This window comes from Pteropus medius, unplaced genomic scaffold (assembly GCF_902729225.1).
Source record: "Pteropus medius unplaced genomic scaffold, Ma_sr-lr_union100, whole genome shotgun sequence".
NCBI classification, from domain to species: domain Eukaryota; kingdom Metazoa; phylum Chordata; class Mammalia; order Chiroptera; family Pteropodidae; genus Pteropus; species Pteropus medius.
In genome coordinates this window covers 2,049,555-2,076,168 of record NW_024347790.1, presented here as the reverse complement: position 1 = coordinate 2,076,168, position 26,614 = coordinate 2,049,555, and the positions used below count along the sequence as shown (strand labels likewise).

The 26,614-nt window shown below is 40.1% G+C and overlaps 1 protein-coding gene across 1 annotated transcript in view; it reads left to right on the top strand.

Annotated features, from left to right (window-relative positions):
- The first annotated feature begins 4,040 nt into the window (after nucleotides 1-4,040).
- FAM107B (family with sequence similarity 107 member B) overlaps nucleotides 4,041-26,614 on the top strand; it is a 186,497-nt gene continuing 163,923 nt past the window's right edge. The window contains exon 1 of the mRNA XM_039877423.1: nucleotides 4,041-4,451. Within this exon, the coding sequence (XP_039733357.1) occupies nucleotides 4,041-4,451 (411 nt within the window). The remainder of the gene's footprint in view (nucleotides 4,452-26,614) is intronic.

Genomic DNA, 26,614 nt, shown 5'->3' with positions numbered 1-26,614 from the left:
TGGGTATGCTGGTTATCTACCCCCCACCTCTGGAACCAGGACTGGAGCTCTACCTAGAGCATAGAAGGGGCTCCTCCAGCAGGAAACCAGGGTGCTGTTATCCAAAGAAAGGAGGAAAGGAGGCTGAGCACCAACAGTAACAAATACCCACCCTCAACTACAAACTCTAATGTCTTCAGAGTTCTGTTTATATAAACTCGTGAGCTGAATGAGCAGAAGATACAGAGAGTGGTGGTGGTTCCTGTGATCTAACAGCGGTGCAATAAAGTTTTGAAAATGTCATTGGCTAAATGAAACACAGATAGAGAACTAATTTTGCTTGAGAGCCACCGGTGTGCAACTATTGGTCTGTCTATTAATTCTGAAAGTTAAAAAATGCAAATAGTATTTATATTATAATAGCTACGTAAACAGTTTTTACAGCAGAGTGAATTAATGTTTTCAAACTTCCCAGGATCCCTGTCATGACTACTGCAGCACACAGATGACCCTGGTCTCCGTCTGCAAAGATTCTGCCTCCTTACTCTCCACCCGCTGAATCCAGAATCCAGCGGCATTTCAGTTTACTGCATACTTATACCATACTCTGAATGGCAGATATTGTTGCCTGCCCACTGCCACTGCCTCACTCGTCCTTGCTAGGATCTTTGTTTTCCTTGGTCGCTGTCATTGATGTTGCAGTTCTTCTCAAATGTCTTGTGATCTATTTGTACTTGTACAAGAGGTAGGAGTTTGAAGCTTGACTAGGAACTCTGTGGGATTTATCAACGGATCAGTTCATTTTAAGTTAATAGTCAGGGAGCTTTCTGCTATTATGTTGGATCCTAGATAAAAACCAAGAGAGTCTTTATTTTTTGAGTAGTGACATCTGTATCGGCTACTCTTACTAGTTCATTAGACAGTTCATTAAACAGTTGATTAAAAAATTGATTAGACAGTTCATTAAATAGTTTAGGTAAGTTTAGATAAGACCCTGTTACCGCCTTTTTATTTTATTTACTTATTCATTTATTTAGTCATTTCATTCATTTATTCCTTTTATTTATTCGCCGTGTAGCAGATGGAGGAGGATATAGGAAACTTTCGACTTCCATATTCAGACCTTCAATTACTCCCACATTTTTTGACCTGCTCTTAAGTTCCGCTGTCCTTGCTAGCCACCTCCAGAGCTCGCCTGGGGTTCTATCCGGCATGCTGGCTGTTTTTCTTTCATTAGTTAATACTTTATATGCTTTTTGTTCTATGGAATTTGTTGTTTTCTTTTATATTAATGGCCTATTCTCTTTAGTGTTGTGAATTTAAGCCTTTAAAAGAAGTCCATTACTACTATCTTAATGGTCCCTTAGAAAGGGGATGATATAAATACATGTGCTTAATTAGCACACCATATTAAACCTGGTCTCTGCATCCCTCGTTTTAATAATAGCTGTATAGTAATCAATTGTATAGATGTATTTTTTCATACATTAACTTGTCTTCTACTGATTAACGATAAATTTTGTGACTCCAAACACTGCTGCCATGAACATTTTGGACATATCTTTAAGCTCATGTATATCTGTAGAATAGATTCCTAGAGGTAGAGAGTTGAAGGTTGGCAAGTCCCTCTTCGGAGTGTGTGTGTTTTCGGAAAGTGATATTGTATAGTGATTAAAAGCATGAACTCTGGGGCCAGGCTGCCTGGGCTCATAATCCTGGATCTCTTCCTTAGCATTGCTGTGACCTTGGGCAAGTTACTTAAGTTTCTCTGTCTTGTTTTTCTAATGAGTAGAAAGGAGAATTAATAATATCACCTTTCTCCTAGGGTTGTAAGGATTAAATGAATTAATTTGCTGAGATTCATTTCTGATAATAAAATCTCAGTAACTATTATCTATTAATGGTACCATTCTAGGTCAGACTTAGCAACCACACTAGTTAAAAAAAAAAAGCCACTATATTTGGTGGGCTGGAGTGGGCACTCTGGCTAGTGCTCCTGGGCATGGCCCTTCGGGGAGGTAATGTGGTGCCCTCTCAGCAGGGCTGCAAACTGGGGGACAAGAAGAGAGATACAGCTGACCTTGGAGAGGGGCTCAGAGCTTTCTCACCTAGTAGTTATTGAATGCGGCCACGTGACAGCTGCGCTGTTAACTGCTTTACCCTCTAGTTCTAGACAGTGCTTGGCACGTAGATAAATGAATGAAGCCAGGTGTAAGAATTATTTTTTTCATCTCTTTAATTCATTCCCGTCATCCTCAAGCCTTTAATAAAGTCTCATTAACCTTACTTATAGCCTAGCTTTACTGCAAGCATGCTTGGGAGGGAGGGGACCGAGGAGGAGGGGCATGTGAGGGAAGCATCACTGAGTCATCCTGCCTGAGTTCAGGGTAGCAACCAGAGCAGAAGAGAAGTAAACACAATTCCTGGGCCTTCCTGGGAATACTTGTGCGGGAGCCCACTAAGAGCCTGGACTTTCTGCTACCCTGCGGGACCGCTTGCACTTAGGTATTGAAAGGAGAAGACCTCTCCAGACTGGGAAGTCTGGCATATTTAAGTTAGCCCACGGCCTGCTATATGGTAGTCTCTAAGTAAATGGCAGCTTTTTATATCTTATTCCTAAATTTTGGTAAGGACAAATAAAATCTGCATTTGATGCCATATCCACTCTTCCTCAAGTCGTACTTGACTTTGTGTGTTATGGATATGATTGCCCGTCCAAGGCCTCATCCCAGTACAGCTGTTAGGTCAGCGAGGTGATTATCAGGTCAAATGAGACTTGGAGACCAGATAGGGTAGCAGGGATCGTGAACTTTCTATCGACCCTCCTCAGGAGCATAACCTTGCTTCTTAAAAATTTCAAAGAATCTGTTTCTGTCTCTGTAAAATGGGGATTAGTGCTATAATATCTACCATCTGTCTGGGCTTAAGAGCACATCTTGACATTAAATTAAAAGAGAGAGCAACTGAATAAATTAGAATGGGTAACACACCTTGAAATCTTGACCCAAAGTCACTATTAATGGTAAAACCATTATGGTATTATATTTCTCTAACATTCCTAGCAGATGTTTGGCTACAGAAAAAAAATCTTGATTTTGTGTACTGTCTTAGAATATGGTTATATATTCATATATTAATGTTTTGAAAAATAGAAGATCTATGTTTAAAAAGTGGTCATTTTCTGAAATTAAGTAATAAATGCAATAAAAGGACAGAGCACATATTCATACACATAAAATACCTGTGTTAATTGTTCATTTTGGCTCTTTTTTTTGTTCATTTTGTTTTTTGGTGTCATTGAAAATGAATCAAGGACTTAGCATGAATAGCAAAAAACCGAATTAACAAAGACACATTTATAGTCACCAGCAGGGACAATATGGATACTGAAGCCAGGAAGCTTGTCTGGAGCCAGGAGAGCTCCAGAAATGTCCCTATGGTATCAAACCCCAACTTAGATCTCTCCAGACAAAAGATTCGAGTCTACCTCTAATTTTAATAATGAAACAGATGTCAAGGTCGAGGACCCTCTTGGGGTCTTCATTTGTGATGGATATCTGGGTGGTGTTTGTTTTGTTTGGGGGAATAAATATTTGAAAGGAGTAACTGAAGATGGTTATGCTACTGTTATGATGTTATTGATACACAGGCTGACGCTATTATGGGGGATGCTATCAGGCTACATTATCTTTATGCCTCCAAGGTAACCTGAAGCAACTGTCTATTGACGTGGCACCACCTTACACTAAAGCGTCTGCCCTGCCTGGGGACTGTAACCCAAGCCAACCATATGCCTCACAGACAGCTTTCTTTAGCCACTGACAACATCAAGGAAGGAAGAGCGTGAAATCACCCGGCATGAACGCTTCCGAAGGGGGAATTAGTGGCTGAGTGACTCTCATGGAGGGTGGCCTTGCCATCTTCTGATCTATTTAGGGGCAACCACTAGAAAGTCTCTTCAAGCAAGGAAATAAAGTTTTACTATAAGGAAACTGAAGGTGATCTGAACCCCTGGAAACTTTTCTTTCTCCTTTGAGCTTTGCCATGTTTCACTGCAGGTCATGTCAACGTGGAAAGCAAGGCTCGCCAAAAGACTGAAATTTCCATGTAGAACGATGCACCCGTTCCCGTGCTCAGCCCTGCTGGCCTGTTTTGGGAATACGAGGGAGACTGCTCCCTTCGACCAGCCCAGTACAGCCGAGGCTCATTCCACCATCTACGATCAGCCCGTGGCCAAAGCGGGCCGACACCCAAGTCACTCAAGAGGAGAAGGAACTTTAGAAAAAAGGCAAGATTCCAGCACCCATTCGGAGAGAAATGGCAGTGCCAATCGGAATTCAAGGAACCACACTGCTGTCCAGCCTACTGGGACCTCTGAGGATGGGCCTGGGTCCCTGGATGCTGAATTGGACTGTGAAGCGGTTGCTTTTGAGACTCCTATCCCCAGAGCATCAATTATTGAGCTGCCAACGGTGAGTACTCCCGATGCTGTTGCAGAAGGGATGGTGTTGCAGCAGAGTGCTGGCCATGTGCTGGATGCCTTCAGGGGACAGACTTGTTTAACATCGTAAGTGCATAAGACGTTGAGGAAGTGTGTAAAGCCTTTTAAATTCTCATAAAGTTCTCAAAGGATGTGGAAGAAGACAATGACAATATGCACTGGGGCCTTAGTAATGACCAATGTTGGCCTTTAATTAACTGCCCATGGTGCTTCAGAGCCAACGATGTCTCAATAAAAGATAAGGAGTAACATAATCTTTTTTTTTAATTGGTCCACGAATTTATTTATATGAAAATCTACACTATGAAAAGTTGGGTTATAGAATTTAAGAAATCGTGTCTACATTAAATGAATCACATGATATCAAAGCAATATGGGAAAATTTGGGCATGACGATCACTGTATGCATAGCAGTAAAAGAGGAACTGACTGATACAACTGCTCATAATATAGAAGTTTCTGTGATTGTTTTCTGAGACTTAAAAGCAGGAGAATGAAGTTATTTGAAAAATATGGTGCTGCTGCATCTTGAATTATTTATCTCAGTTCCTTGTTTTGGTATTACTGAATTTTAATTGTCGACTATTCTGATTGAATGGAGCTGCACAATCATTTCAAAATTCTTGGTAATTCCAATTTAGGGAGGCAGTCTAGAGGCAGGGTTTCTTAAATCACATTTTCCAAAGATACTCCCTGAGCAATTTTTGGTCATATTTCTGGCCAAGTAGCTTAGGACCAGAATTATACAACTGAGAAGTCTTCAGGGATCCATTACTAAGATATTCTGATTTTTTTAAAAAACAATTTTTTCATCAAGTTTAACAAATCATTTTTGTTTGACTTGCTGACTTGAATCCAAGAAGCCTCATTAGCAATGAAAACTGCCAAACAGTGAAGACAGGCCTAAAAGATAATTTTAAAAAGTTTTATTTAACATTTTACAAGCTTATATTAAATAATTAAATGGACAGAGGATTTCACCAAGCCCTCTGTTATAGCAAGAACTATAATGTGTTTTTGTAGCAATACTAAACTGAACCCCCAACAAAACCTAATACATTTGTTCAATTTTTCAGCTTATACTCATACCCAGATTAAGATATTCTTAGTAGTATTATAGTTAGCTGAGTGGACATCAAGGCCAACTTTATATTGGTTGCATATTAAAGGAACTAAGGTGTACTGTTTTTAATGAACTGGGAGACATTCTGTTGAATAGAGATTCTAGTAACTCAGGACCCACCTTATATTGCAAAGTATAGTAGCAACTACAGAGAGTTGATTTGATTTTATCTTTCTGTTTTAGGGGCATATATAAGGCCTCAAGGTAAATATGTGTATTCAGAAATAAGCAGTTAAATAGCACGGTAACATCCATATTCACTATCCACTTGGCAAGAGCTAACCCATGGAGAGTCTACAGAGGTCAACAAGCTTTACGAAAGAACAAGATATAATGCAAGGCTGAATATAAATGTCCCAAAAAGAGACACACATAGGACGGATCAAAGGAGGCTGGAGGGTCTGGAAAGGTACATTGCAGGGGAGGTAGAATTTGAGATTGGTCTAGAAGGACGGTTAGGATTTTTAGAAGCAGAGATAAAGGAGAGGATGTTGAAATAAAAGGAAATTGTATAAACAAAACCATGGATGTAGGGGAAGATAGCACAGGAATAGGTTCATGAGATTGGCTAAATTGGAGATACCTGGGAAGGCAGATTGAGGCCAAAAGCGGGATGTCTTGAATGCTGTAGTGAGAAATTAATTTTGAGCAGAGAAACGCATGCTTGGGAGTTCACTCTGGGACGACATATAGGTAGAGTCACATGGGACGGAGAAGAGTTGGGAAGACTGCAGTTGAGAAGCCACTGTAATAATCCTGGCCTGAGCACATTTATAAAAGGAACAGCAGGAAGGGGAGAAGGGACCCCCATCAGGTTACAGATGCAGTAGTTGACTCTAGGGTGATGAAACACTGCAAAATCAAGTGCCAAATGGTCATTGAATCTAGTTCATGTGTGAGAAACTAACACGTACAGAATGCCCGCTGCATGCTGGCCATTCTTCTAAGTGCTTTACATGGAGTAGCCCATCAAACCCTGGTCACAGTGAGGCGCATATTATGACTCCCATTTTACAGATGAGGACATTGACAGAAAGGGCAAGACACAGAAAGTCCAAGGTCACAGAGGGAGGAAGCGGTAGAACCAGGACTGCAGCCCCGTTCTGTTTGATTCCAAAGTCCGACTTCTGAATTATAACATGCTTCTACCGCTCATTTTATTTGTGTGGTGTTTGAGGATTTATAATCAAATATTCATAGGTGATCTCACTTGACATGCAATCAAATTTAAATTCTATGTAAGTGTATCTGTGTGCGTAATAATAATAATTTGCTTTTTATTAATTTGCTTAACCTTTTTCTATCTTAGTTTCACGGTGTATACACTTTCCACTTTGCATCCTGTGATGACAGGCTTTGTTGATGACAGTGTGGGATTGCTTTGAGATCTTCTGATTAAAAGTGCCATAGGACTGCCCAGATTTTTCATTACCTAGTAATTTTGTCATGACATGTTTCCCTTCATTAGATGATGAATGAGCTTCCTCTGTTATAATCTTGCCCCGCAGCAAAAATATTTCCCTTTTGGATGCACTGATCTCATCATTTAATCTGCCTTGGTAGAGGCAACAAACAATACTTTTTTTTTTTTTTTTCCGAGTTCAGCCTCAGGATATAACCATACCTAAGATATGGGGATGAGTTAGTCTCTCTATCCATCTTTAGTTGCCTGGTGTGTAGACAGAAGGATGATTCATTTAAATTTAAAACAACATCTGGTCCTAGGGGAAAAGCTCTTCTAATTGGTGGGATTGTAGAGCCAGTGAAATACAGAAGTGTGCTGTTCATTTTTTGAGCCAAGAGTTACTGTGTTCTTACTCTGTGCCAGGACGGCAAGAGCGCTGGGGAAACAAAGATGATTAAGACACAGTCCCTGAAATTGCTTACATTCTAGTGGAAGATACAGTTGGGTAAAAGGGCAGTGTCAATGCAGGACGAGAAGGCTGTGGGTCAACTTTGGACGCCACAGAAGGGTCTCATCTTAGCCTTGGGAAGACAGGGAGGCTGAGCTATATGGAGGAGAGGGGTTTCTACATTGTTCTTTTATGATTTCACACAGGACCCAACACTGCACCCTTCCTGGTTGAATAGTGCTGGTTTTCTCTTCTCTCCCTGCCCCCTACCAAGGCTGGCAGGGTAAGAAAGACACAGTTCCTACACTAAGCATTTTCAGATTAGTTTGGTAGTTTCAGAAAATCTTTCTATAGCAGTTGTAAGTTTTTATCTTGTTCTTACTTCAACAAAGTAGTCAGCCTGACTTAGAAAAAGAAAGTAATTGTGGTTTGGGAAATCATCCCTGGGTATTTTAACTAGAAGTTAGATTTACTAAAAGAAAGGGAAACAGGGCCCATGGTAGTGTTGACAATTGCATTGCTTTCTGTAGCAGGCTGGTTTTGCCTCCAGACAAAGAAGTGGTAACCAGGATATTTTAGAATCCACATGGTGGTCTGGACCAAGCCTCACAGGCTCAGGCAGTCACTACTTTTGAGTGTCTGAGTCCCAGGCATCTAGAAACAGTTTTATCTTTCCCTAAGAGATAGTCTCTTGATACCCACACTTATAAGAGCCTGATATATAAATCAGAATGCTCTGTTAGTTGTAAGCCTTGAGGACTGTCAGGGTAGGGCAAAGCTATGACTTTTCTGCACAGGAAAATTACACATAAAGAGAAATGACAGCCAAAAATTTGTTGGAGGTTGGAGACTCAGACGAAGGGGGAGCTACAATTTTTTATTTTTATACATGTGTAAAATATGTATAACATAAAATTTACCATTTTAATGATGTTTAAGTACACAGTTCTGTGGCATTAAGTACATTCACATTATCGTGCGACCGTCACCATCCATCTCCAAAACTTTTTCCATCTTCTCAAACTGAAACTCTGTGCCCATAAAACACTAACACCCCCTTCTCCTCTCTTCATCCTCTGGCAACCACCACTCTATTCTATGTCTCTGTGAATTTAGTGACCCTAAGTACCTCATGCAAGTGGAATCACACAGTATTTGTCCTTTCGTGTCTCGCTTATTTCACTTAGCATAACGTCCTCAAGGTTTGTCCATGTTGAAACATGTGTCACAATGTCCTTCCTTTTTAGGGCTGAATAACATTCCATTAGGTGTATATACCACATTTTGTTTACACGTTCATCTACTGAAAAACACCTGGATCATTCCCACCTTTTGACAATTGGGAATAATGCTATTTTGAACATGGGTGTACAAATATCTCTTCGAGATCCTGTTTTCAATTCTTTTGAGTATATACCCAGAAGTGAAATTGCTGGATCATAAGATAATTCCATCTCCGATTTTTCAAGGAACTGACATACTGTTTTCTACACTGGTTGTACCACTTGATATTCCCAATGGCAATATACAGGGCTCCAATTTCTCCAGATCCATGCTTCCACCTGTTGCTTTCTGCAGTTTTTGTTTTGATAATAAATATCCTAATGGGTATGAAGTGGTATCTTGCTTGATTTTGATTTGCACTTCCCTAACGATTAGTGATGTTGAGCATCTTTTCATGTGCTTATTGGTCATTTGTGATATTTTTTTGAAGAAGTGTCTATTCTAGGCCTTTGCCCATTTTTATTGGTTTTTAAATTTTTTGTTATTGAATTAAAGGATTTCTTTGTGTATTCTGGATATGAACTCCTTGTCAGATATATGATTTGTAAATATTTTCTCCCATTTTTGTGGGAAAATACTTTTCACTTCTGTGATATTGTCCTTTGATGTACAAAATTTTAATTTTGACAAAATCTCATTTATCTATTTTTTTCTTTTGTTGCATGTGCTCTTAGTCTCATATTAAAGAAATCATTGCCAAATATAATATCATGAAGATTTTTCTGTATGTATCCTTCTAAGACTTTTATAATCTTAGCTCTTACATTTAGGTCCTTGATCCATTTTGAGCTAATTTCTGTAATGGTGTAAGGTAAGGCTCCAAATGCATTCTTTTGCATGTGAATATCCAATTTTCCCAATACCATGTGTTTAAAAGACTATCCTTCCTCCACTGAAGGGTTTTGGCACCTTATAAAAAATCATTTGACTATACATGTTAGAATTTATTTCTGGGCCCTCTATTCTGTTCCATTGGCCTATATGTCTGTCTTAATCCAGTACCACATTTTGATTACTGTAGGTTTGCAGTAGATTTTGAAATCAGTGAGACCTCTAACTTTGTTCTTTTTCAAGATTGTTTTGGTTATTTGGGGACCCTAAAAATTCCACATGAATTTTGGGATGGGTTTTTCTATTTCTGGAAAAAAAAAACAGGGATTTTGATAGGGATTGCATTGAAACTATAGTTCGCTTTGGGTAATATTGACTTCTTAACAATACTCAATCTTCTAATCCATGAACATGGTTTGTCCTATTTATTTGTGTCTTCCTTAATTTCTTTCAGCAATGTTTTGTAATTTGCAGTACAAGTCTTTCCCCTCTTAGGTTAAGTTTATCCCTAAGTATTTTATTCTTTTTGATACTATTGTAAATAAAATTTTCTTAATTTCCTTTTCAGATTGTTCATTGTTAGTACATAGAAATGCAACTGATTTGTGTGCATGGACTTTGCAATTTTACTGAATTTATTAGTTCTAATCACTTTTGTGTATATGTTTGTAGACTCTTTATGGCTTATATATATAAGATCATATCATCCGTGAGCAGAGATAATTTTATTTTTTCCTTTCTAATTTGGATTTTTTTTTTTTGTCCAATAGCTCTGGCTGGAACTTACAATACTATTCAACAAAACTGTGTTGAATAGAAGTGGCAAAAATGAACATCCTTTGTTCCTGACTTTAGAAATTAAGTTTCAGTCTTTCACCATTGAGTATGATGTGGGTTTTTCATATATGGCCTTTATATGTTGAAGTAGTTTCCTTCAATTCCTAGTTTGTTGAGTGTTTTTTTTTTTTCAATTATGAAAGCATGTTAAATTTTGTTAATGCTTTTTCTGTATCAATTGATATTTTTTTCCCTTCATGCTGTTAATGTGGTATGTTATAGTGCATTTTTTTTTTTTTTAATTTTGAACAATCCTTGCATTCCAGGAATATATCCCACTTGGTCATGGTGTAATCCTTTCTGTATATGGTGTAATTCTGTTTGCTAATATTTCGTTGAGGATTTTTACATCAATAGTCATCAGGGATACTGGTCTCTAGTTTTCTCATACTGTATTTGTCTGACTTGGGTGTCAGGGTAATTCTGGCTTCATAGAATGAGTTAGGAAGTGATATCTCCTCCTCAATTTTTAGGAAGAGTTTGGGAAAGACTGGTCTACCACATTTGGTAGAATTCACCAGTGAAGCCATCTGGCTCAAGGCTTTTCTTTGTTGGGAGGTTTTGGGTTAATGATTCAATCTTCTTACTAGTTTTAGAGGTCTATTTATATTTTCTCTTTCTTTATGATTCTGTCTTGGTGAAGAAGAGCTACAGAAATATGGTGATTACAATCATCACTTTTAAAGCACTACTAATAGACTAGGCATGGTGTTAAGTGCCTTACATGGATTAGCTCATTTGATCCTTTTAATCCTTTTTATGTTAGTTCCTGATAATTCCAATCAATCCTCTGCTCAAAACCCTCCAATGTCTCTGCAATTGTCCCAGTAAAAGTCAAGTCTTTACAGTAGCTCATGGGTCCTATACAAAGTATCTCCCATTACCTCTCTGAACTCACCTCCTCCTGCTATTACTTATGGGGAAACTAGGACTTAAGCATCTGATTCATTTCCACTCTGTGGGTAACCCTTCCAGCAGACTCAGAAGCTCAAGTCAACAGGTCAAAGCATGACTTCCTTGGGCAGTGCAGAACTCATGCTATCAATAACTAAACAGCTGCTTACTCTGCTCTCGTTTTCTAGGCTCCATGCTCATCCTTCCTCTTTTCTTGGCAGTCTTTGTTAAAATCTGAGGTAGCTTAATTAATTGGGTTTCAGCTTCCTTGGTTAGGATCAGATTCCAGCCATGCTCTCTTGAAAATTCATCAAGGCCATATTACTTGGAATTTGGTGTTAGACTCCTGGACACCTATTAACAGAAAAGCTCCTGGGGGTGTTCACCTCTACAAGCAACTGATCCTATTCAACAAATTGATTTTTATTTTCAATGTCTTATAGTTGTCTGGAAGTAAAACCCTGGGAGTAGAGGGCAGTGCTGCTTAGAAGCATAATATAACTCATGAGTAAACATCTGTCACTCGTCATCTCACTCTAAGTCTGCATCCCCCTTATTTGAGGATTTTTAGGGGGCAACTCTGCTGGGTTGCATTTCCACTTTCTAGTACAAAGCAGTTTTCCTGAATTTTTTTTAGAATGAAATCTTCCCTTCCTTTTCCTATAGGCCCTAATAGAAGAGAACAGAATTCTAGACTATCTATAAAAACAAATACTCTATTAAGGAAGCTCTCTGCTAGACAGATGGCTTGACATAGTTTTTTTTAATAGAAAGCAACTCATAAATCCATGCAATCAAATGTTAGTATTCTAGTTCCTTCTCATGCTCCTTAGCATTCTAAGTCCTGATAATTTTTTTTTGCAAGGTTTCTTTTTTTCAAAAGATTTTAAACACAGTGGCATGATAGTACATGATATATCCAGTGTACTCAGACAGGAATTTTCCAATCCAGATATTCGGTTGCATCCCGACTGGAAAAGAAGAAGACAGCTTCTTGGCTTCTCTTAGAATGAAATAAATAGTCCTCATAAAACCATGAACATTGACATTGCACAGCTTTGACTAGTGGAGACCGTCCACAAAAGACTGCAGAGAATGGCAAAAATGTGAAACTATCAGACAATACAGAGCTGAGGAGCACATGTGTTCCAAACTAAGAAATAAAAGTTTGTTGTATAATTTCATCCAATTTTAAAGCACATTTTCAAGTGAGGTTACTCCTGCATGTACAATTCAGATAAAAATGATAAATATATTCTAAGAAGGTGCTGATATGTTGGAGGGAGAAAGGTCCAAAAGGAAGAGGTCGATCCATTTCTGAGCAGCATCTATTTCTAGCTCAGAGAGAATGTGGCAATCTGCCCATGACCTAGTGGATCCTTTGCCCTCTTTAATAAAAGAGGAGGGTTTACTTTGTATATACGCAATGGACTGGGGTGTCTAACCAAAGAACCAGCAAGGAGATTCCATTCACTTGCATCTGTGAAACTGGAATTTCCATCCTCTGGGTTATGTAAGATGCAGTTGTACACCAGTTAAAAAACAAATTCCAATATTCCATTCACTGGGGATGCTAGAAACTTTAAAATTCCGTATGCCCTAGGAACCACAAGGGCTAGTAGAATGAATGTGCTCTATCACTCATGGGAAGTTAGAGGTTTTTTTTGTTTTTTGTTTTTTTTCCCCAGCTAAGGACATGTGTTAAACTTATCCAAACTGCCTTAGGTTTTGCACTCACATTTTCTCCTTTCCAAAGAAAATAACACTCATCTAGTTACCATTTTTTCCAATATGAAGTTTACACACTTGCTTTTGTATTCCACACCGGGGGAGGTGACAGTTTGGAAATCTGAGGCAATCAGAAGAAGAAGGAGTCTCTATAAGGGGCAGAAAAACTGCTATGGAAAGTAAGTTTTTGTTGTGGAAAGCTGATGTGTGGGCGAGTGTCCCACGTTCAGTTAAGAGGAAAATAACAACTCAGGCAATTATTAGAACCCAAACACTATTTGGTTGTCCATAGAAAAAAAGAAAGGAAACTTCCCCTCAAATGGGCCACCTGCATGAGGAGAGTCAGTTTCTGTGACTTAAAATATCAAATCTCAAAAAGATGTTTCATATTATTTATTACTAATAGTAATTAATATACTGTAATTTGCAAATAATACACTGACTTTAAATTTACTTTTCATTTAATACAATGTGTAGTCATATGAAGAATTCAAATGTGATATATGTATACTTGTAATTAGAGTTAATTCAAAGTTATCTGTTTTTTAAAAAATCACTCATATACGGTCAAGTAATCTTTGCCAAATGCACCAAGAATATGCAATGGTGGAAAGACAGTCTCTTTAATAAAGAAATGATGTTGGGAAAACTGGTTATCTACATGGAAAAGAATGCATTTGGACCCTTATCTTATGCTGTACACAAAAATCAACTCAAAATGGGTTAAAGACTTAAATATAAGGCCTGAAAGCTTCAATCTCTTAGAAGAAAGCATAGGGGAAAATTTCCTTGACATTGGCCTTGGCAATGAGATTTTAGATTTGACATCAAGAGCACAGGTAACGAAAGCAAAAATAGACAAGTGAGACTATATAAAACTAAAAAACTTCTGTACGGCAAAGAAAACAAGCAATAAAATTAAAAGGCAACCTACACATTGGAAGAAAATATTTGCTAACCATGTATCTGATAAGAGGTTAATATCTAAGATATATAAGGAATTCATCCAACTTGAAACATAAAAACAAATAACCCAATTAAAATATGGACAAAGTTCCTGTATAAACATTTCTCCAAAGAAGACATATAAACAGCCAATAGATACATGAAAAGATGCTCAATATTAGTAATCATCAAGGAAACGTAAATCACAACCACAATGAGCTATGACGTCACACCTGTTAAGATGACTGTTATCAAAAAGCCAAAAGATATCAAAACGATAAGGATATGGAAAAAAGGGAACCCTTGTGCTCTGTTGGTGAGAATGTAAATTGGTGCAGACACTATGGAAAACGGTATGGCAGTTCCCTGAAAAATTAAAAATATAACTACCATATGATCCAGCAATCCTACTTCTGAGTATTTACCCAAAGGAAAATAAAATCACTACCTTGAAGAAATATTTGCCCTCCCATGATCACAGTGGCATAATTCACAGTGGTGAAGATACAGAAACAACCTAAATCCTGTCTGTCAACAGATGGATGGATAAAGAAAATGTCACACACACACACACACACACACACACACAGAGGAATATTATTCAGCCTTAAAAAAGAAGTAAATCCTTTTTTGTTATTTGTGACAACATGGATAAACCTGGAGGATATCATGCTAAGTGAAATAATCCAGACACAGAAAGACAAATACTGCATGATCTCACTTATATGTGGAATTTAAAAAAGCTGAACTCATAGTGACAGAGTTGTTGCTAGGGGTTGGGTGGTGAGGGAAAGGGGCCGATGTTGGTCAAAGGGTACAAGTTATAAGATGAGTAAGTTCTGGAGACCTAATGTACAGCATGGTGACTAGAGTTAATAACAACATGCCGTATGCCCAAAGATACCTGAAATTGGCTAAGAGAGATCTCAAGTGTTTTGAACACACACACACACACACACACACACACACACACGAAAGAGGTAATTATGTGACAGGATGGACATATTAATTTGTAAATTATAATCATTTCACAATGTATACATATATCAAAACATCATGTTGAACACCTGAAATATATACAATTTTTATGTGTTAATCATTTCTCAATAAAGCCAGGAAAAAATATCACTCTCAGTCATCTGCTTTCTGGTATACTGACTCGAGGGGGAAAGAAGGAGACACGAAAGCTGGGAAGGTGCTGGCCATCAGGAAGTTCTGGCCACGTTCCTGAGTGATGGGTATGAGAAAACCATGTACACAGAGGCCAAATAAAGGGTGAGATACTGTCTAAGGAAGCTCTTGAATGGGGACACTGGTGAATATAACCAGGAATAACTGTGTTCTTTTTGACGGAGCTGGGTGTTTCAGGAGAGATACACTTGAAGCAGTGGTGGAGAAAGGAGACCCATTGAATAGACTCTGGTACTTAGTGAGGTGCTGGCTCTCCCAGAAGGCTCTCATTCCTAAGCCCTTTACAAGGATTCCAGGATGCCTGTCTGCAGGAAGGACAGTCCTTTTGACTGAGTTTCTGCCAGGACTCAACTGACCTGGATGCGTAATACTCGAGTCTCTGCAGGGAGAAGTACCTTGGTGTACTGGTGTTGCAAGCTGACTTGAGTTGAACTGACCCATACAAAACAGTCCAGTAAACACTGGTAGCCTCCAATAATTAGAGGAAGGTAGGGGCTACATGTCTGTCCACCCAACTTGCTCCCCGGTGATATGTTGCAATAAAGAAAATCTCACGTGAATTCTGCCACAGTTACAAATATTTTTTGGCAGGCAGGTACAAAAAGCAGCATATTTCCTGATTCTGTATGCCAGAGAAGTTTCCCAACTTCTGTCCTTTTACACAGGATCCCTTTGCACAAATAAAATGATATATAGGAATGTGACAATATTCTAATGGCAAAACCAGTAAGTTTTCTAGTCAGAGAGATGAAAGAGTCTTAATGTGGGTCCAGGACCAAATGGAGTTCAAGATACAGGATGCTACTTTAAAGGAGCTGGACTTCTGAAGTTGCCACATTCTTATGCTTCATTTTGCAAAGGCAAAAATGCCGGTCAGTCATGTACTTGAATACCATGCATTTCGAGAGTAAAAAATTGTTTCCAAAATCTCTTACACTAAGTAGTGAATCCTCTGGTTCAGATTTAGTTAACCTCATTGGAAATATTTGCTGTAGCCACGTATGAATGTAAATTCTTGATTAAGGTCCCTCGAATACCAGCTAGCCACTCGTGAGCATTGACTCCAAAACTTTCTTTGTTCTCTAGAAGGAACATAAGGAAAAATTTGCTTGAATTTGGCCTTAGGACATTGTTGGGTGAAGATGGGATGCTTGGCACCTCTGTAGTCATCCTCTGAGTCTAAGTAAATAAAAGCGAACAATCAATCTAGAGATTGCAGAGCAGGAAGGCAAGAAGCACCTGGGTCCTTGCGGATGTCATGGAGCCACTTCAAGTGCACTGTCCATAGAGTATAGATACTCAAAGTGCTTAACTGAACTGCTTAAAAATAATTACAAACTGTTTTAACAAGGGAGATCCAGACCCAACTATCCCTGGGAAATCTCTAAGTGGTATGACAGCCATTTCAAATTCAACATGTTCAAAAATGAACTATTTTCCCCCCTAAACCTTCCCCATGTATCACTTAGGATGCTTTTGGCGGCAAGAAACAGAAAACCTTACTTAAATTTAGACGATATGGAAATGGATTATCTTACTTAAAAACAAGCCCTGAGGTAGCATGGCTTCAGGATCGATGGATTCAGCAATTCATCGAAGCCACGGAGCATCTACGTTCTAACATCTCTCCGCTCAGCCATCCACAATGCTGGCTTCGTCCCATGAGTGGTTTCCTTTGTGGATATGAAATAGCTACCAGGAGCAGCTGGGCCACATGCTTCCTCCCTCCCCCACCTCCACACTTTAGACAATCCTTTCTCTGTCCCCTTCTCTGACACTATCCGGACACCCACTTCCAGGATGATGCCCTCTCCTGGAGTTCCCTGGCACTTGGTGTTTTCTTCAATTAAAGCACTAAACTGTGCCTGTTTGCTTGTGTCCGACTCTCCGCTAGGGCAGTGGTCCCCAACCTTTGAGGCACCAGGGACCAGAGTTCCGACTAGAATCTAATGCTTGATGATCTGAGGTGGCGCTGAGGCAGTGATGCTAGTGCTGGGGAGCAGCTGCAAACACACTTACTCACCCGCTGCTCACCTCCTGCTGTGTGGCTCGGCTCCTAACAGGCCTCAGACTGGTACTGGTCCTCGGCCCAGGGGTTGGGGACCCCGGCACTAGACTGTGAGGACCTTGACAGCAGGAGCTGTATATTTATTTTCTTTTATCTATTATGGGTAGTGCCTAGAATTATGCCTGGTGCATACAGGGCACTTAATAAATGCTTATTAAATAAACGATGAATCAATAAAATCAAAATCAGGGGAGAGGCTTATGATACACGAGCCTTCATATTTTCTTATCACTTAATCTTTGTTTGGTATTGCCAATATCTTTGTGTCCTACTCATCATTTTAGAGATGAATGGAAATAATTTAAGACCACGCCAGGGGGTAGGGGTCAAGATAAATTTTTCCCCTTGAAGAATGAACTGCTTATTACTCAGGTTTGAGACAAAAGGCCCAGAAGAATTTTTTTGAAGTGAACTCAGCAAGAGGAAGCAGCTTCCTTTCCACTGTCCCCCTAGTCCATCTTCTAGAACCCTCAGTGGATTTCCCACATGGCAAGGAACTAATGTTCTGTTCTGCTTTATGTTCTGTTTTCCTATTTGCAAAATGAGGGTAATAAGAGCTTTTATGCTTCTAGCACTGTAGTGGAAAAAATGACTATTTATACAGAACTTTAAGCATTACAGGAAAAAATATAGAATATTTGTAACATAAATAATGATACCATTAAAATGGGAGCAGAAGAAAACAAAGGGATACATTTATCTCACGACTCTGTGACTCTAATGACAAGTGGAAAGTATACAGATAATATTGTTCGTATTCATAAAACACCGAGCTGTATTAAAGACATGGACAAGAATGGTTTATATTTTTTCCTCCACAATTCTAGCTTTATAATGCTTTTGGGTGAAAAAAAATCTTTTTTATGTATTTGCAGATAACGTAATGTCTAAAAGATATTGTTAGTTAATCTAAGTATGAAACATATGATTTTGCACTTAATGCTTACTTTCTAAATCTGAGATAAGAGCCAATGACTTACATATTATTGTTAAGGTAGAGGATGTTAACGGAGAAGAAAAGAAATTTGATATAACAAGGAACAAACAATTTCAAATGAAATGTTCAGCAGGTTATTTTGTCTGTGCTTTCAGTAATTAGCATGAAGCCTGACTTTGAAGCTTTACAGTTTTCCTTCCTTCAGTCCCCAGTTCAGCAAACCGTAATGGGGGGCTAACGTGTGCCGGGAGGTCCTGGGCACACCACAGAGAACAAAGCACTAATTTTGCCTTTGAGTTGCTTGCTGTTAAGACAGGAGTCAGGCAAATCAATAGCTGCAAAATAAGGTAACAAATGTCAAAATGGCAGGAACACCTATCTCATTTCTATGGCTTAGTGTTAAAAGCATTTATACAAGTATACGCACTTTTTTCTTTCTCATCTAGTGAAATTTCCGAAAGCCCTAATTTGATCGTATATCAGTTTTTTATAATCACAACCTCAAATTTCTCCCATTTTGCTGTCTCCTAACTCCCCACTTCCATGCTGTCCTTTATTAGCCTTGACTTCTTATTTCTCGACTCATACTTATGCTTCAGCATTTCTGCTTTCACAGAGTCTCTATCTCTAAAATCATTCATTCATTCATCCATTCATCCATTCCCCTTTCAATTGCTGTTTCAGAGACTCCACCAGTTCTGGAAAAAAAAAAAAACCAGATAAGACTTATTTCCTTCTCTTAAGGTTGCCATCTGGCCAACAGAGATAGACACATCCCTAAGAGCATGGTTGCCAGACAGAAGTGCGGGGTGCTAAGAAGGTAGGCAGAGAATCTATGCTGCACAAGAGCAGGGTCTCAACGCTGAGAAGGAGTTCCCCAGGTGAGCAGGGCAGAGAAAGGCATTTTGGCCGGCAAGTGGCTGAGAACCTGATTCCAGGTGGCTTAAACAGGAAGGACATGTCATATCCCACCTAACTAGAGGTCCAGAGGCTGGCTGCCTTCAGAGTTGAAGACAGAAGAAAAGAAACAGAATGACAGACAGTGTCCTCTGGTAGCACCTGCAGGCTCTCAGGCAGACCCTCTCACTGTCACAAGCCCATTTAGCTCCCCAGGGCATATTAATTTATCTCAAAATAGATGACTGGATTTTTTTTTTAATGAAACTTTTATTAAGATGTTAAAGAAAATGAAACAAATATTTAAAGTGTTGAAATGAATGTTTCCAGAGCTTAGATTTGCTGGCACTGTTTTTCTTTCAAATAACCTTACAATGCATGTCAGCAACCCCAGCAGCTCGGCCCAGACTTTTTGTTTCAGATAAAAGTTTTGTATTCCTTGATTTCTCAGGGACCAGCCTACTAGCACATCCTGCAGATGGAGCCGGTGCCTAGGCCGCACATCCAGGGCAGGCTGTGCCTCACTCCACTCCTACCCCTTGTAGACATTCTCAAAGGGGCACCAGCACTAGCCTGTCTCCTAAATGCCTCCTTGGCTTCAGGTCTTTGAGACAAGATCTTCTTGTCCCAGGCTCGTTTTAAAATCCACATTTGCTTGAGGTATTCACTAGCTATGTTACGGCCAGTTCTTCGCTTTAGAAAGAATTTTTCATGCTTTTGTGTGGCACCATCTTTCCTGCATGACCGTCGGAACAATAGTCATTGCCTCCAGAAGCCAAAAGTGAAACCCCTCACTCTGAGTTCCAAAGGCTCCCTATTGAATGAACTACTAGGCTGTTGACTCTTGACTGGGGTGGGGAGCTTCCAATGCATGGCTCATGTGCAGGATGCAAATGGTTGACGAGTCTTAAGCTGAGGTTGACCAGCAATCCCTAGCATGGCATTAGCACTGTCACCACTACTGTTTTGGATGATGGAGGTGCTCTCTGAGGAATGATCTTTCAGAAATTAATTGCTAAGTTTCATAGCAAGAGAATTGCTGAACATGCACTGTACCCAAAGCAGACATAATTCCCATCCATTCATTCCTTTATGCAAAAATTTTTATTCAGAGCATAAAATGTGACCAGGCACTGTTCTAGGAGCTGGATATCCACCAAGTTGTGAAAACGACAGCTGCTGTGAAGCTTCTAACCTACCAAAGGGGGGTAGATGATAAATAAGATGAATTAAATAGTATGTTATAGATAATAAAAACTGCAGAAGTAAAAATTAAGGCAAGGGAAAGTATGTAAAATATTGGGGGTGAGTGGGGGCAGAAATTCTGGAGAGGGTGAAAAGACAGGATCTCTCTCCTACACCAGGTTGATGGCTGTCCAATCTGTTTGGGCCGCTATAACAAAATACCACAGACTGTGGCTTATAAACAACAGAAATTTATTTCTCAGTGTTCTGGAGGCTGGAAGTCTGAGATCAGGGTAACAGCATGGTCTGATTAGGGCTTGTCTTCCAGGTCACAGACTTCTCACTGTACCATCACATGGTGGAAGAGAGAGGGAGCTCTCTTAGGGCCCTTTTTAGGGGCACTAATCCCATTCATGAACTAATCGCCTCCCAAAGGCCCCACCTCCAAATACTATCGCATGGGATGAGGTTGCAACGTATAAATTTTGAGGGTGGGGAGACACAAGCATTCAGTGTATAGCGATACCTAGTTTGTGGTTCTTGCTCTTCTTATTGCTCATGCTGTTAACTGATGAATAGTTCTATCGCATTCTCTGTCCCAGTTGTTCTTGACCACGGCTGCATCTAGAATTATTTGTGGAGTTTTTAAAAACCATTAACACTAATGCTGATACTATTACTCTGAGAAATTTGTATTTAATTGAGCAGAGCTGGGACTCCTATATCAGTATTTAAAAAGCTCTCCCCAGCAATTCTAACGTGCATTTGGGTTTGAGACCTACCACTCTATCTCAAGGAGACTGAAACATTTGTGAAAGCCACACTCTAAGAACTGGCTGACAGCACGCCTGTGAAACAGACCATGAAAAAACCCAATGACATCATGCAACAGCTTCTTCAAGTTCATTTACCCTCAAAATGTTCTGAGATCCTTAAGGAAAACAATACCCATTAGCAAGTGTGAAGGACTCCTAGTAATTTCTCTGTAAAGTGAACGGCAGAACAAAGTAAGAAGGGAATAGGAAGTTTCTGTGATATCTTAAGTGTTTTTAAATGACTCTTTCATATTCAGTAAGTCATGCCTTGTCAAATCACCTTTGAAACTTAAAACAAAAATTGCCCTGCCTATCAGCACTTTATGCAGACTTATTTTCCCTTTCTTCCTGCAAATCAATGGCATCCTTCAAATTAAGCTCAAAAGCATAGTTATATCCTTGATGACTAACTGGAAATCTTTTCGAAACTCATCTTCAAGTTCCACAACTTGCGTCTCTAAGAAAGAAGGAAGCAGGGATGATAGAGTAAAAAGCGAAAGGATCTGGGCCCCCAGAGATGTTAGTGAACCATCCTTATAACAATCGTGCCTTTGGAGATAATATATACAATTTTGTTTAAGCCAATTAATTGTTAAGAGTAATTTTCAGCTAAAAGCATTGTATCTAATACAGGAGAACTTTACCATCTCCATTTTGCAGACATAAAACTGGGTCTGAACTGGGTTAAATAATTGGCTAAAGTCACACAGAACTTTGTTTGAAAGCAAAGGAAACTTACTCTTTTACTAGTGGCGTGTCTATGTCTTCTCTATGAAACTTTCTTTGAGAATATTTGCCCCAGCCATCAGAAAGCCCAGCAGTAGGTAGTGCCCGCAGTATACTCTCTAGCATTCAGTTATACACTGGGTCATATTGTTCTCTAATTGCTTTTCAAATGTTCTTCTTTGTCCCCAGCTAAAAGCAAGCTCTTTGAAGGGTGATCCGTAGCTCCTCTGGCCTAGCATAGCATGGGGCACACAACAAATGCTGAGAACAGACAAGAAAAAGTGGCTGACGCATGACTGAGTTTGGATTGTACTGATACATTAATAATCTAATTTTATGGGCATAAGATAAATTAAAAACTCTGAGGTCTTTTTTTCCTTTTAAGAGAGGCTGTTGAAAATTCATGCTTGATGTGATTAATAATAAAAAATTATAACAAAAAAAAAAAGGGAAAAGAAAAGGAAGAAGGACCACAAGGTTTTGTGGGAAAAATAAAGAAGAGACTGGTGGGAGGGCTTTATCCATCCTTCTTACAGAACTAGTTCCTACCACATTATTCCAACTAGAGATCATATTGTTTCCCCTTCATCTATAGACATCATTGGAAAAAGAGTCTGCCAGCTTTAAGAAATCCTCAGTGGTAAGATCTTTCCTTCAGTTGCTGAGATTTTTTTCCCCACGGTTTTCACTGCATAACGTAACGTTTTTGAGGTCTTAGTCACACATCACCATCTCTCTGCAGAAGTCATTAGGTAGTGGTTTCTCAGATCTCAAGGATTTCCCTCTCAATTTCTTGATCTTCATCAGGGGAATTTTGGATTTGCCCTATCCGGCTCATAGAATAATATATCAGAGTTCTCCAGGGAAACAGAACCAATAGGTGTGTGTGTGTGTATCTCTATATGTCTTAATATCTATCTATCTATCTATCTATCTATCTATCTATCTATCTATCTATCTATCTATCTATCATCATCTAGCGAGAGATTTTAAGGAATTGGTTCACAAAGCTGTGGGGATCTGCAAGTCTGAAATCCACAGGCCAGGCCAGCAGGCGGAAACTCAGGGGATTTGCTGCAGGCTTGAGGCAGAATGCCTTTTTCTCCAGGAAACCTCAGTCTTTGCTCTTAGGCCTTCAACCTAGCGGATGGTGCCTGTCCACATTATCCAGGGTAATCTTCTTTACTGAAAGTCAAACTCCAGCTCAAATGAGTGAGGAAAGGACAGTCTTCATTACTGAGAAGTCCAGGGTCAGGGCGGGCTTTGCAGTGGCTTGATACACTGGCTCAAAGATGGCACCAAAGACCAGCTCTTTCCGTGTCGCCTGCTTCCCAGTGTCTCTTTTCCTTTTTCTTTTTCCTTTTCTTTCCTTCTTCTCTTTCCCCTGTCCTTTCTTTCTTTTCTTTCTTTTCTTTCTTTCTTTCTTTCTTTCTTTCTTTCTTTCTTTCTTTCTTTCTTTCTTTCTTTCTTTCTTTCTTTTTCTTTCTTTTTTTTTTTCTTTCTTTCTTTCTTTCTTTTCTTTCTTTTCTTTCTTTCTTTCTCTTTTTCTTTCTTTCTTTTTCTTTTTCTTTCTTTCTTTTCTTTCTCTTTCTTTCTTTTCTTTCTTTATTTCTCTCTCTCTCTTTTTCTTTCTTTCTCTCTCTCTCTTTCTTTCTCTCTCTCTCTCTCTTTTATTTTTTATTTAAGGCTGGCTCCCTTCATAGTCATTACATGGCTGCGAGTAGTTCTTAGGGCTCTCATATTCTGTTCAGCTGGAGGAGAAAGACTGGCAGGAGAGAGTATTTCTTCTCCAACCATAAAACTAGCCTTGGACTTCTCTTATTGTCCTGATGTCCGAGGAGATGGAACTATACTGCTTGGTCAGATCTTACCTCTGGAGCTGGGCCAGAAGCTGTCCTACCCACAGTGCATTGCTGTTTCTTGGGGGAGGGGCACAGCGGATTCAGGGGAGGCTCAATGACCCGAACGTATACTTTAGAAATTGCTTAGATTCATTTCTCCTTTAAAAATTTGATATAAAAAAATATGTTAGTTGAATTCAAGATTACTTCTTCTAGCCATTACATATATTACATTTTATATGGGAGAGGAGGATGTTGAAAATTTGAAGAACAACTCACAAAATACTTTCTTTGGTTACCAAAATGAAAAAGTAAGCATACGTTTTTCCTTCTTTGAAGAGCAGTAAAATTCCTCTTTGTCACTGCAGAGTAGATATGAAGTGAAAAATCAGAATAAACAAAAAAGTCATCCCTTTCCTCTTGTTTCTCTTCCACTCATTCACATACAATAAATATAACATGGATACAAAGAAAACTAAAAAAAACTCTGTTTTACCATTAAGTACTAAATAATTACAATGGTTCTTTACAGTAAATCTAGAAGTGCCTTCTGTATACAGTGAATCTTGCCCCAGCGTCAAAAGTTCTGAGGAGACCCACGCATGACTGAGGTGTGGAGGGGGAGAGAATTTAACATACTCTCCATGTCTTCAGTATAATGGGGCTTTGTACTCCCGTTATTAACTTCCAGTTCCTGCTGCTACCTGGTTGGGAGTGTGTGCGTGTGTGTGCATGCATACATGTGTGCTTGTGTGTGTGTGTGTACAGGTATAGATCTCTATTACCACTTTATTACTATCCTTCGGTAATACCACAAATAGCTTTTGAATTAGAAACTTTGTGCTTGGGAGCACTTGCACTTATTAAGATTATACTTGGGCTGATAAAAATTGCCCATTCTTACGTTTTTCTTTTATACAGTATGCTATTAGAATGGCTGAGTTTACATGAACCTTATCCACCTTATCTTACAATCATCAACAGACACTGTCACACACAGAGGTCCCCACACATGATAGGATTATACACCATGGCACAAATTTAGTTCGATTAGAATTGGTAGCTCATATTCTATACCAAACTCTTCTTACTACAATCAAGGTTTTCTGGAAGCTAGACGCCTTTGCATCTGGACTTGGTCCTGGGGAGGAGGTAACGCTCTTGTCTGAACTTTTTGCAAGTGGAATGGGAAAGGGACACCTTTGTGCGTAAAGGTGGGATCCGTCTAGACATTCTGTCCCTTCCAGGGGCTCGGCGCCAGGGTGGTTCAGAGGGCCACCTTTGAAGAGATGACTGAGGAGCAAAAGGGAAGAAACTCTGACGTCATGGGGATTTGCCAGGCAATGGGTTGAGTGCCTTTTCGCAGGCATCACTTTTCAAGCTGCGGCAAAAACAGGAAGAAGGGATGTCCTCTCAGACCAGACTGGATGGGTCAGTGTCTCTGCAGGAGTCAGCTGCATCAGGATATTGAGAAACCTGCAGGCTGGGAATGACATCAGCCTGAAATGGAAAAATCCACCCTGGCCCAGTAAATATTAAAACAAGGAGACCGGTAGATATTTCAGAAAACATTTGGAACCCAGAGCGAGAGAGAAGCTGTATATTCAATCTCTTTTCTAATTCCTTTCATTCTTTTCACAGCCTCTCTGTCTTCACAGTCACTGGGGAAAGCTTTCTGGTCCTCTTTATGACCCTTCACCTTCTTTGGAGGTGGGAGTGAAAGCTCGGGGCAGGTGGACTTCCATCTGGGTACGTTACAACCTTCTTTCGAGAACGTGACACTTCCTTGCCCTCTTGTCCCTGCAGCTCTCAGAGCACAGACCAGGGCAGGGGGACACCCAGGAACAACTCTAGGAGCATCTGGGGATGGTCTAGGGCAGGGGTCACCAACCCCCCGTCCGTGGACTGATACTGGTCCGTGGCCTGTTAGGAACCGGGCCGCATAGCAGGAGGTGAGCAGTGGGCGAGCCAGCGAAGATTCATCTGCATCTGCAGCCGCTCCCCAGCGCCAGCATCACTGTCTCAGCTCTGCCTCAGGTCACCAGGCATTAGGTTCTCGCAGGGGCACTGGTCCCTGGTGCCGAAAAGGTTGGAGACCACTGGTCCAGGGAACTACGGACATCCCAGGCCTTCCCGCCCTTTTTCAAAGGGTTAGCTTACCTGCTCACTCCACTCCACCTGTTTCCCAATGCCTGGCATTTCCCTTTTCGGGGGGGTGGGGGGGTGGGTCCCTATCCTTACAGTTAAGCTCAAAAAGAGACACAAAGGACCAGCTGTGCTATCAAAGCCTGCTTAGCCCCCTGCAGGGCAAGGGCCATGTGTTAGAGGTTATTCAAAAACTAAATGGTTTCCCAGAACATCCTTTGTACTGCCCCCCCACCCCCGACTCTGTCTTGCACCTCGAAGGGCTTGTAACACATGTCTGTATTTAGCTTGAGGGTCCTAATTCTGTCCTGTCCAAGGACTAGACTCCGGGTCCTCCAGTTTCATGCTGTCCTGAGATAGTATCAGTGACAGCTGTGTGCTATGTTCGTACTTTTCACAGACCTGAATGTTCTCACCTTTGAAAGCTTTACGGTGCTTTAAAAATGCCTTTCTAGCAAATTTCATCTTTTTATCTTTCCATTGTGATGCAGCTCCCTTGGTTTCCACAGATGTCCTGTGTCCCAAGATGCGGTTCAGGCCATGTGGTCAGGAGCTGTCTGGGGAGGGTGCATTTAGAAGGCACTCGTGAAAGAGAGCGATTCGCTTCCCCCGAAAAGGCCTTGGAGATGCTACCAACGGCTTTTCGTTCCAGCCTTGTCTCGAATTGCCCTCCTGGCCCCAGGAGGTTTCTTCCTAGGTGTTCTCGTCACGTGAGCGATTCCCATCTTTCAGAGTTCCTGAGTGTCCCTGCTCCTCAGGATGATGGTTTAGATGCCTTGCCCATGACCGGCTTCCATGATGGGATCGGAGGTTTCTTTTCTTCCCTCTTCTCTA